The sequence below is a fragment of the Zingiber officinale genome, chromosome 9A, assembly GCF_018446385.1.
Source record: "Zingiber officinale cultivar Zhangliang chromosome 9A, Zo_v1.1, whole genome shotgun sequence".
Classification (NCBI taxonomy): Eukaryota; Viridiplantae; Streptophyta; class Magnoliopsida; order Zingiberales; family Zingiberaceae; genus Zingiber; species Zingiber officinale.
The window spans coordinates 107675833-107686634 of NC_056002.1; the positions used below are offsets into that span (position 1 = coordinate 107675833).

A 10802-nucleotide genomic window follows, 5' to 3' on the forward strand; every position below is an offset into this window, starting at 1 on the left:
ATTTAACTAATCAATATACCCTTAGCAATGGAGACCTTCCTTTTCCATGCCTTATAGGCATCAAGGTCACGTCTGTGCTGTGCTGTAGAACCATCAATCGGTTCCTCCATGATTTGATTTACAACCTCTAGAACTTCTTGTTCCTCAAGAACGTATTGTATCTTGAGGTGCCAGATTTTGTAGTTATCCCTATATAATTTCTCACCCTTATTGAGTTCAGCTATGATGTTTTTAGTTGCCATAATCTACATAAATAAACAAATTATTTATTATTTCAGTGTAATTCATATATGTGCAATTATTTATTGACTCATTGTAAATTAGAGTTAGTTTACAAAATCAAGTGATAACATTGTTTCCACTCATCATTTGTATGTTCTAATCTAATCAACATTGATCAATTATATTGCACACATCCCATCTAAGGAACGAATCATTTTTCATATGAACTAATCATATGGATATATGAACTAATCATATCATGAAATGAACTATCATTTCCAAGTTAGTTAACATATAACATAACTTTTCATTATTTAATTTTGTTCGTACAAAACGACAGAAATTATTACATGACTCAAAAACCAGATGAGCTAACACTGTTCGTACATAACGATAGTAAACAAAACACTAGTAAACTAGATAAGCTAGCACTACTCCCACTAGGATAAATGCTAGAGCAGTGGGTAATTACATCCCATTCATCCCGGATTCTATGATGGGTGGATCAGCCTCAGATGTATCCATCAGATCCATTTCTAGATCTTCTACACATTCTTGAGGATCCTCCTCTGATTCTTCTGGATTCATTTCTAGATCCTCCTTGGGATCCATTCTGGATCCTCCTCAAAATCTTCAGGATCCATTTCTGGATCCTCTTCAAATTCTTCGAGATTCATTTCCGGATCATCTTCAAATTCTTTGGGATTTGGATCCTCCTCTAAATATTCAGAACCCATTTCTGGATCCTCCTCAGATTCTTCGAGGTCCATATCTTCGGGATCTGGATTCTCTTCAGATTCATTAGGAACCCATTCCAAATGAAGTAACTGTCTGCACATCTTTGAATATGAGATATGCCCATCAAACTCATCCCAAAGTTGGAATGCTCACTACAAGAACTTCTGGATATAACCACACCTAATAGACAACAGTTTTTCAAGAAATTGTTGTCTTTTTTTCCATTTAACAACAGTTTTATTGAAAACTGTTGTTGTTCACCATAATGTTTTTTTAAATAACAATAGTTTTTCAAAACATTGTTGTCTAATGTGTGTCAAAGACAACGGTTTTAAAAAATTATTATCTTTTAGTGTTGCTTATGTGATAATATACAACAGTTTTATTAAACTGTTGTCTATTGAATGTTGTTGAATCCTAAAAACACAACAGTTTTTTTAACTTCATGAAAAAAAACCTAAAACCGACTTCTCTGTGACTCTTCAAACGAACAAAAACCTATCTTCGACTCCTCCTTCGTGACTCCTCCGCGAAAGACGCTCCTCCAAATTTGACTTTATTTGGAGGTCAAATGATGGAGATCAAGCAGAATTAATATGAGTCGTTGATCCAGATCAAGAGAAATCTTCCTCCTTCATTCAGATCTAAGCCATCCAACCCTCCATCCAGATTTGAAACTACATGGACCATTGGATCGAAACAAGAAGGTAACTAGATCCGCACCACTCATCTCTTCATCAGCTAGATCAAATGGATCCATCTTCATCAAATCGGACGACCCATATTAAAGGAGGAGAAAACCATTCCCTTTCCTTTATTTCTTTGCACGGCACAGTACCAGAACCCCCGATTTCCTTTATTTCCTTTATTTCTCGCGTGGCTTCTCCTCGAGCTAGGGCTCACGACGCCACCGCCCTTCTACTTCTTCTCCTTCACCAACGGCCGGTGGCAACCTCTGCCCACACACCATCGTCGGCCGGCCATCCACTACCCAATCTTCCTCTTCTGGATTCCAATCGGTGAGGGTAGCAGCAAACATCTCTTGGCGGCAATAGCGAGCGACGGCAGCAGCAATGAGCATCCACCTTGTCGGAGGGGTTCTCTGACAAGATCCTTCACCTTACGGCGGTCTTCTTCACTTCTTCCTACTGGGGTTCAGGAGGTAGAGGCAGAGGTTGGCAGCGGTTCATTCCAGCACCTCCATTACTTCCGTTCATCTTCCATCCGAGGGGGTTCCTTGGTGGAAGATTCGTTCATCATCACCGTTGTTGAAGCAAGCACAGCCGGTATTTGGTTGCTGTTCATCGGTTCTGGGAGTTCAGGAGCTGGGCGTTTTGTGTGAAGCTCCTTCATCAGATTCCGAACAAAGCATCGATTTGATTGTCAGTTGTTTATAAACCCCAGTAGGAAGAAAACAGGTCATCACAATCAAATCGATGATCAGTGATAGAAAATAGGTCTTTCACAATCTTAATTTTTAGTTGTTTATAAACCTTTGATCATCGATTTGATTGTGATTTCCATACTTTGCAGACCCATGGAATTCATTGTGTTGTCAGTTGGGGTGTTTTGTTTCCACTGGGTCAAATATTTGCCAGATATCTGAAGACATCAAGTCCGCAGACCCTGCATGGTTTTACCTCCATATTTCCTGCCAGATGCTTGGCTATGTCATTGGTGTTGCTGGCTGGGCTACTGGTCTGGAATTTGAAGGTGGCAGAGGGTATGATGTCGATGGTATTCAGATAAAGCCCAAGTCGAGGCATATTTGGATAGACCGCTGCAGCTTACAAGATTATGATGATGGACTAATTGATATCACTCGCGAAAGTACTGATATCACCGTTTCAAGGTGATGTAATATACTAATTTTCTGTGTGATTATAGATTAATTATCCTTGTAGAAGTTTCTGTTTCTTTTGGTCTATATTCTGATACACTTGCAGTTGCTTTCCTTCTTTTACTAGCCATCACAACATAATGCAGCAATCTTTTATGAAATTTCTTTAGCAAAATCTGCAACCTTATCAAGAAATCTTGTCAATATGGTTTGTTCTTGCAATAGATTAGCATAAAAAAGTTAGTGGTGATCACTGCAAGAATTATTGTATGCTTCTCATTTCCATGTTTGAATAGATGTCGCTTCGCCAATCATGACAAGACAATGCTTATTGGAGCAGACAAGAGTCATGTTACCGATAGATGTATTCGCGTTACCATTCACCATTGCTTCTTCGATGGAACAAGACAGAGACACCCTCAACTTAGATTTGGCAAAGTTCACCTTTACAACAATTACACAAGAAACTGGAGTAGATATGCTGTCTGTGCCAGTGTAGAAGCACAGGTCCTTTCTAATTTAAACTATACAAGCAACACTTGTTTGTCTGTGTTCTACTCAAAATACTTGACTGGCCTTTTTCTCTGGCTCCAGATCTTGTCTCAATGCAATATTTATGAAGTAGGACAAAAGAAGTTGGTATTTAGGTACATGCCTGAGAAGGTAATTCTTGTTAGATTACAACATGAATCATGCCTGACAAGTTGGTATTTCATTCTAAATGAGCTTATGAACATTTCATGTTGAATTTATTAAGAATCTAGTGAGCCTTGGTAATTAGATGTATGTTGTTGGCACAGGCAGCCGATCGAGAAGAGGTGAAGGCGGGTTGGATAAACCAACCATCTATTTTCGTTCAAGCTTCATTGAAAATGAGTGCATAAACCAACCATCTATTTTCGTTCAAGCTTAAACAACCTTTGGTTACAAAACTAACTTTGCAACAAAAGTGAATGCATCAAGAGATTCCATGCTCACAAAGTTTCAAGATACACATTTGTTAACTGATTTTTAGTTCCTTAATTTCTTTCAATGCTTTGTTTGGTTATGTTAGTGATAGTTGTCCTTTTATTGTATGCAATTAGGATTAGATTTCTTTAATGCTCTAGATTATGTTCTATGCTTAAAATAGAAAACAGGTCTAAATGCATTAAGCATGACATCTCAACGTGTTCATAAGGCTAAATGCATGAATGAATTAAGTGTTCATTCTGTTAAGCAGCCATTAAGCATGACATCTCTTAATTCATTCTGTATGAGTCTTTGGTTAACTCATACAATGCATTAAGCATTTAAAATAGTATGTTCACGTGACTCATACAATGCATTCACCCTAAACACATAACGTGTTCATGCATTTAGCCTTAATTCATTCACCTTAACGATTGTTGTTCCTACTCTTCACCGACATCTAAGTAGAAAATCTTGTGTTACATTGTTCTACCTTTGTTTTAATAGTGTTATCATATTGTTGGTTGCTTATGAAAATACTGTATGAGAAGTTTAATTTAGAGTATATCACAATGAAAAAAATAACAAACCTTGTTAGCTAGTTTTTGTTATATACTTTGCAAACTCTAAAGCTCTATATTACTGGAGACTAGCTAGACTTGTTGTTGTTGAATTGGATTAAAATCATATGATTTTTATTTTTACAGGAAGTAAAAGGGTGTTTAGAAGATGCACAAGTAGAGAAGATTTGATCCAACAAAACAAGATACTTTGGCATATATATGTGTGATATATTGTTATGGGTACTATTTAGTTTTGTAAACTTCGATGTTTGGATGTTGATGTTTGGTACTTTAATGATGTTTGGATTGTAGGTTCTTGATCAATGATATTTTGTAGATAACTTGAACTGAAATTGAGGTATGCAGTAATTTTAGTTTGTGCCTAGAAAGAAGTATTGTTATCATATTCAATTGTGTACATCGTCTTTGTCATCATCATCTTTATGCCATTTACTCCTGGGAAATGACTTAACTTGCAATCATATGCTATTTACCTCAGGGAAAAGATAATGACCATACCTAGAAAGGAGAAGAAAAGAAAAGCTAGGAGGGAGGAGAAAGCAGAAAAGGCTGCAGTTCTCGATATGGTGTTTAGAAGATGTACAGGGTGTTTAGAAGATGCACAGGTAGAGAAGATTTGATCCAACAAAACAAGATATTTTGGACTTCATATATATGTGTGATATATTGTTATGGGTACTATTTAGTTTTGTAAACTTTTGTGATGTTTGGATGTTGATGTTTGGTACTTTAATAATGTTTAGATGATGATGTTTGGTACTTTAATGAAATTTGCACTGGATGATGATGTTTGGATTGTATGTTTTTGATCAATGATATTTTGTAGATATATTATTTAAATAAAATAATGGTTATAAAATGATGGAAAAGATTCAATTTTTTATTTATTGTCAAAATGTTGTATATTGTACTTAAAGACATCAGTTTAAATATGTGAAACTGTTGTCAATGGCGTTAAAAGACAACGGTGAAAAATCATTGTCAAACTGATGTTAAATAACATTGATGGCTAAAAAGACAACAGTTTTTAACCGTTGTCATTAGCTAAAAAGACAACAATTTTTAACCGTTGTCGTAGACAGTTCAAAACTGTTGTTGAAGAGCATATTATTAAAGGAATACGCTCAAAGACAACGGTGAACAACTGTTGTCGTTGAATAAAAAAACAACGATTTTTTACCGTTGTAAATCTATTGTCTTTGTCTTCAAAGACAACGGTTAAAAACTGTTGTCTTTGGACATCCTCTTTAACAACACAACATTTAACAACAGTCCGAAAGGGCCTATGACAACGGTGAAAAACCGTTGTTGTTAGGCTTTTTTATTATAGTGCCTATCTACCATAGATGTTCTGATAATGAATAAACCAGATACCATCTTCTTTCTATTTCTTGGACTGGATACCCTTCTTGCTCGAGATTCCAAAACAACCAATCGAGCCAACCAATAAGCCTATCGACTCTGTGATACGGGTCATATTCTAACTTCTTGATCTCCTCCCATAGCTCATATTATCGTTCATAGCGACCAGTCATTGTGTATATCGTTCTTTGTATCTGGAATTGAAAATCATGATGTCAATACAAAACTGACAGACCAGTAACAAAAATCGGTCTAATTCAATTCCCACATATAGAACAAAATATATAGAATACACAAGCAATTAAGAAAAATAAATTTCCTCATTTTGGGGAGTCTCATGTGACTGACACATAGGATCAGTCGATCAGGAATCCAAATCTTAAGCTTAGTCTATTGTCCTCATTAGAACTAATCTAATTGGACTTATGTTCTGTCATTGTTTAAGCCCATTTGAGTCAATCTCAGACTTATTGATCAAACTCAGGTCCATTTGATTCATCCAATGTCCATTGGATTAAGTTTGACCCATTAGAACAAATCTAATCTTTTTGATCAAATCTGACATAACGGAACTAATCCAGTCATATTTGATCAGCCCAACTTCTGTAATCAAACCCACCCCAATTAATTCAATAATAAATTGAACTGGTTAAACCAACAAATAATTTGAACCAGCTTTAGATATCATTGAATCAAACTGGTCTCCTTAAATCAACTAATAATTTAAACCAGACCTGGGTTTGATCGGACAAGTTGGTCTGGTTCCAATTTCAGTAAATTGAATCATAAATTAATTAAATATTTATTTATTAATTAATAATACATTTACTTATGTATTTAATTAATTAATAAATATATTTAATTAAAATTTTTCTCATGCACTGTTTATTTATCAAAATATTAATAATATTCAATTAAATCTTTAAACAGTACTTCATGCAACGAACAGGATATATATTTGTTTTTTTTTCTCCCGCATGGTTCACGGTGCTTCGGAAGTAAGAAAAACTTACTGTTCATGCCTTTAATCGATTCATGAATCGATTCAGTGAGCTTTCACTATGCTTCGTCAAAAACGCGTTTTCGTTTCTCTTCAATAGATTCAAGAATCTGCGCTTCGTCAAAACAAACTGTTCGTGTTTTTTGTTCAATCAATCCATGAATCGATTAAACTACTGTGCGTGATTTTGAATCGATTGAAACGAAATTTCAATCGATCCAATTCAATTGAATCGATTGGTTAATCGATTCAAATGACGAACAATGTTACTGTTCATCTTCTTCTTCGCGACAGAAGAAGAAAAATGCGAGACTTTTCGCATCGATTTCCATGCTTTCAAAACCATGCATGCTCTGATACCAGTGTTGGTAGTTTTGAGAGCATGAATAGAAACAAAATAATGCGGTAACCACTCACAGTGATCTCCCGAAGATATCACAACTGAAGACGTCGCTGGTCGACGAAGAGGTTGTCGCTGTCGGAAGCACAATCACGGAGCAATCGGAAAGTACTTCAAGGTTCACGAGCCAAATCCCAGCCGTTGGATGTTCTCCTTTGCTCGGACATGATTACCTCACGGCTACACTCTCCGATCACCTTCGCAACACTAATCGCTCGCACCCACTCTTCTCCTCTTTGGATATGTGCTTGGACGCTGCTTTTATAGGAAGCCTGAGGAAGATGAAGGGGAAAGGACACCCCTTCGTCTCCTTGGCATTTGCAGCAAAGGGAGTAACGAAGGGGAACCCTTCGTCTCCAGTAACGCCTCATAGATTCATCTAAAATCAAAAGTCATGATCTCTCAAAGTTTACTCAACAAATATATTATAACAGCTATTAACTAGTAGCTGCTACAACACAAATTTTTTATTATAGTAGCTACTAACCAGTAGCTGCTACAACATAGATTTTCCTGTGTTGTTGTAGCATCTACAGACTATTAGCTTCTACAACAAAGAAAATTATGTTGTTGCTTTGCCGAGTGAACGTTTAAATGTCATAACTTTTGACTCAGATTAAACTATCAGATGCACAATATATCAAATCATAGCTTATTCAGAGATCTTCAGTTTGATATATTGTGAATTATATGGTTCATCCAAAATCAAAAGTTATGACCTTTTAAAATTTACTCAACAAACATATTATAGTAGCTGCTAACCAGTAGCTGCTATAACATAATTTTCTCTATTGTAGCAGCTACTAACCAGTGATTGCTATAACATAGTTTTCCCTATGTTGTTGTAGCATTTACAAACCAATAGGTACTATACTAGAGAAAATTGTGTTGTAGCAACTATTAACCCTGGTTAGTAGCTACTACAACGTGTTTGCCTAGTGAACTTTGAAACATCATAACTTTTGATTTGCATTGAACCATAAGACGCATAATATATCAAACTGAAGTTCATTCAAAAATCTTTGATTTGATATATCATATGATTTATCCAAAATTAAAAGTTATGACCTCTCAAAACTTACTTGACAAACACAATGTAATAGCTACTAACCTATAACTACTACAACATAATTTTCTCTATTATAGCAGCTACTAACAGTAGATGCGACATAGTTTTTCTTGTGCTGTTGTAGGCGCTATGACATGTGGGCCAATGAAAAATGAAATTAGGGAAAGAGAAAATTTAAACAAACTAAAACATATTAAAGCCCAAAACCCCATTTGAAAAAGTAAATAATTTATTCAATATTTCAGTATATACCAAAATACCAAAAAATAATAAATTTTATACCGATATCGAAAATTTTGTTATTGTATTATACTAGACTGAAATATTTGTTATACTAAAAATTTCATTATAGACGGTATCTATCAATATGTTATATGTAGTATACAAATTTTTTTGATATTTTTCCTACCCCTACTCAAAGGGGCCTGAAGTTCCAAACAAGTGAATGTGACTTCCACTTGATCAACTAAGGGCTCTAGCTCTAGCATTGGTTGTGATGCTTCAAAATGTTGTGATTCTTGAGGCTTCACCTTGTTTTGTAGAAGTCCCTACACTTTGATTTTCAACAATTTCAATCATTGAAACTTGTGAAATCAAGAGAAGTGATTCTTAGGGCATTACTTCCATAGCACAAGTTCCTACACTTTCATCCACCATATCATTTTCATAAGTGGCGAAGAGTTCACTAACAACAATATCATCAACTGAGGATCAACAACTTCATCAAAAAATTTAAATTAATTATCCTCATCAAAAAATTCTTCATCGTTAAGTATTCCAACAAAATTGTAAGTTGCTAATTTATCATCATCAATAAATTTATCATCTTGAATTAAATCAATAAATTAGCATGCAATCAAATTATCATCACAAAATTTGCTAAATTCTTCTTTGCTCATAGTTGTCACTTGCCTTTATAGAAAAGGGATTAATGGTACAAAAGTATTCTATTGTGGCATTGGGATGGATTTCTCATTCATATCCATAGTTCCCTTTTAAAAATTTGGTGGAGGTTCAAATTTTTTATCTAGACATGATTTTACCAACTGTTGAGGGAATGATACCAGTGGCCTATTGATCATAACTAGAGTGATGGAGGTGAGTCTTTGTTGTTCTCTTGTGTTCTCCGACATTGATGCTAAAAATTTATTACGAAGCTGCAAGTGCATGACTATTCCATCAATAATTAAAATATCGATCACATAGGGGTTGCTGACTAAACACTAATTGATTTCACATAGTAAAAATGTCCAAGAAATGTCCAAATATATAGTTCATACACCAACATCACATAAAACTATTGGAAATCTTGTGGTCGATTAAAAAGAGGGTTGAAGAGCTTGGACATCCCCAAGTCAATTACTTCTCTACAAGGTTAGTGCACAAGCGGAAATACAAAACAAATCAATTAAAGCAATAAGTAAAGAACATAAAACTACTAACATGTTTGATGTAATATGGTTCAAAGATTGCTTGCTCCTACTCTACGGCTTGTCCTTGAGGTGGATGATCCCTTAATCCTTCGGTGGATTAGTCCCCGGTAATCTCTGGCTAGAGCTTTCTCCTTCTCGGTGGAGCAAACCTCTCACAATGATCTCTTCCTATTTACAAGATGACACTTAGATTTAGAGAGGAAGAGAAGACTTGGAAGCTTGGAGGTAAAGACTAGGAGTGTATCAACAAGATTAGTAACCTCCTTCAATGCCCCAAGCTTCCAATATATAGAGAGGAAAGAGTTGATCACATATCAACTCATTTCCTACGCACCAGTCGACTGGCATTTCCATCAGTCGACTGGTGCTACCACTGGATGTAGCTAACAGCTACATCGCAGAATGCCAACGGTCACAAACGACCACTTACCAGTTGACTGGTGAAAGTACCAGTCGATTGGTCACTATTGGCTGAGCGAACAGAATTCTTCTGTTCACTTACAGTCGACTGCATAGTCGATTGGACCAGTCGACTACATAGTTGACTAGACCAATCGACTGTAACTTTCATCAGTTAACTTTCATCATTTTCGGAGTCGCTCTTGAAGCCATCTTCCTTGGCCTTCGTCCCTCAAATGCACCTGAGCCCACAGCTCCTCTCCGTGCCATCCTTCACATTGCCTTGAAGTCTTCTTTCTTCGGCTTCACTCCATTGCTCCTCGTCTGGCGGTCCCTCGAATGCCTTCCACATCATCCTTCACCGACTCAAGGACCCGAGCCCTATGATGAGCTTCTGAATCTTAGCCGCACAAAGCTCCTCATGTGTGTTTCACTAAGTCTTGCATAACTCAAACTCACATATCAAACTAATATGCAAGCCTAACTTAAACTCTTTGACACACACATCAAAATCATGATCGTATCGATCAAACCTAGGTCGATTGCACCAACAATCTCCCCCTTTTGATGTGTGGTAATATATTTAAGTTAGGCATAGATAACAATATGAAAATTATAATCATAGCATATGCATACAGCATAAAACTCAAGCTCCCCCATAACATATGTTGTACCCCTTAATTTTCATGTTTTGCATAAATAAGTTTCTAACTTAAACTTTCCTATTTTCTCCCCCTTGACACCATCAAATATATCGCACCTTTCTTCCAAGTACACTATGGTATCAATGTTGACTTAAAAATA

The 10802-nt window shown here is 36.0% G+C and overlaps 1 protein-coding gene across 1 annotated transcript; it reads left to right on the forward strand.

Annotated features, from left to right (window-relative positions):
• Positions 1–2618: 2618 nt before the first annotated feature.
• On the forward strand, positions 2619–3684 carry LOC122019447 (putative pectate lyase 21). The gene is made up of 4 exons (XM_042576910.1): positions 2619–2812; positions 3097–3307; positions 3395–3463; positions 3601–3684. Exons 1-4 carry the CDS (start codon positions 2619–2621, stop codon positions 3682–3684), a joined length of 558 nt encoding a protein of 185 aa, XP_042432844.1.
• Positions 3685–10802: the final 7118 nt, after the last annotated feature.

Excerpts from the sequence above, each read along its gene's own strand:
- LOC122019447 (XM_042576910.1), top strand. The coding sequence starts at position 2,619 with ATGCTTGGCTATGTCATTGGTGTTGCTGGCTGGGCTACTGGTCTGGAA. Across the intron at positions 2,813-3,096 it reads ACTGATATCACCGTTTCAAG|ATGTCGCTTCGCCAATCATG; the intron begins GTGATGTAATAT and ends ATGTTTGAATAG. Across the intron at positions 3,464-3,600 it reads TTAGGTACATGCCTGAGAAG|GCAGCCGATCGAGAAGAGGT; the intron begins GTAATTCTTGTT and ends TTGTTGGCACAG.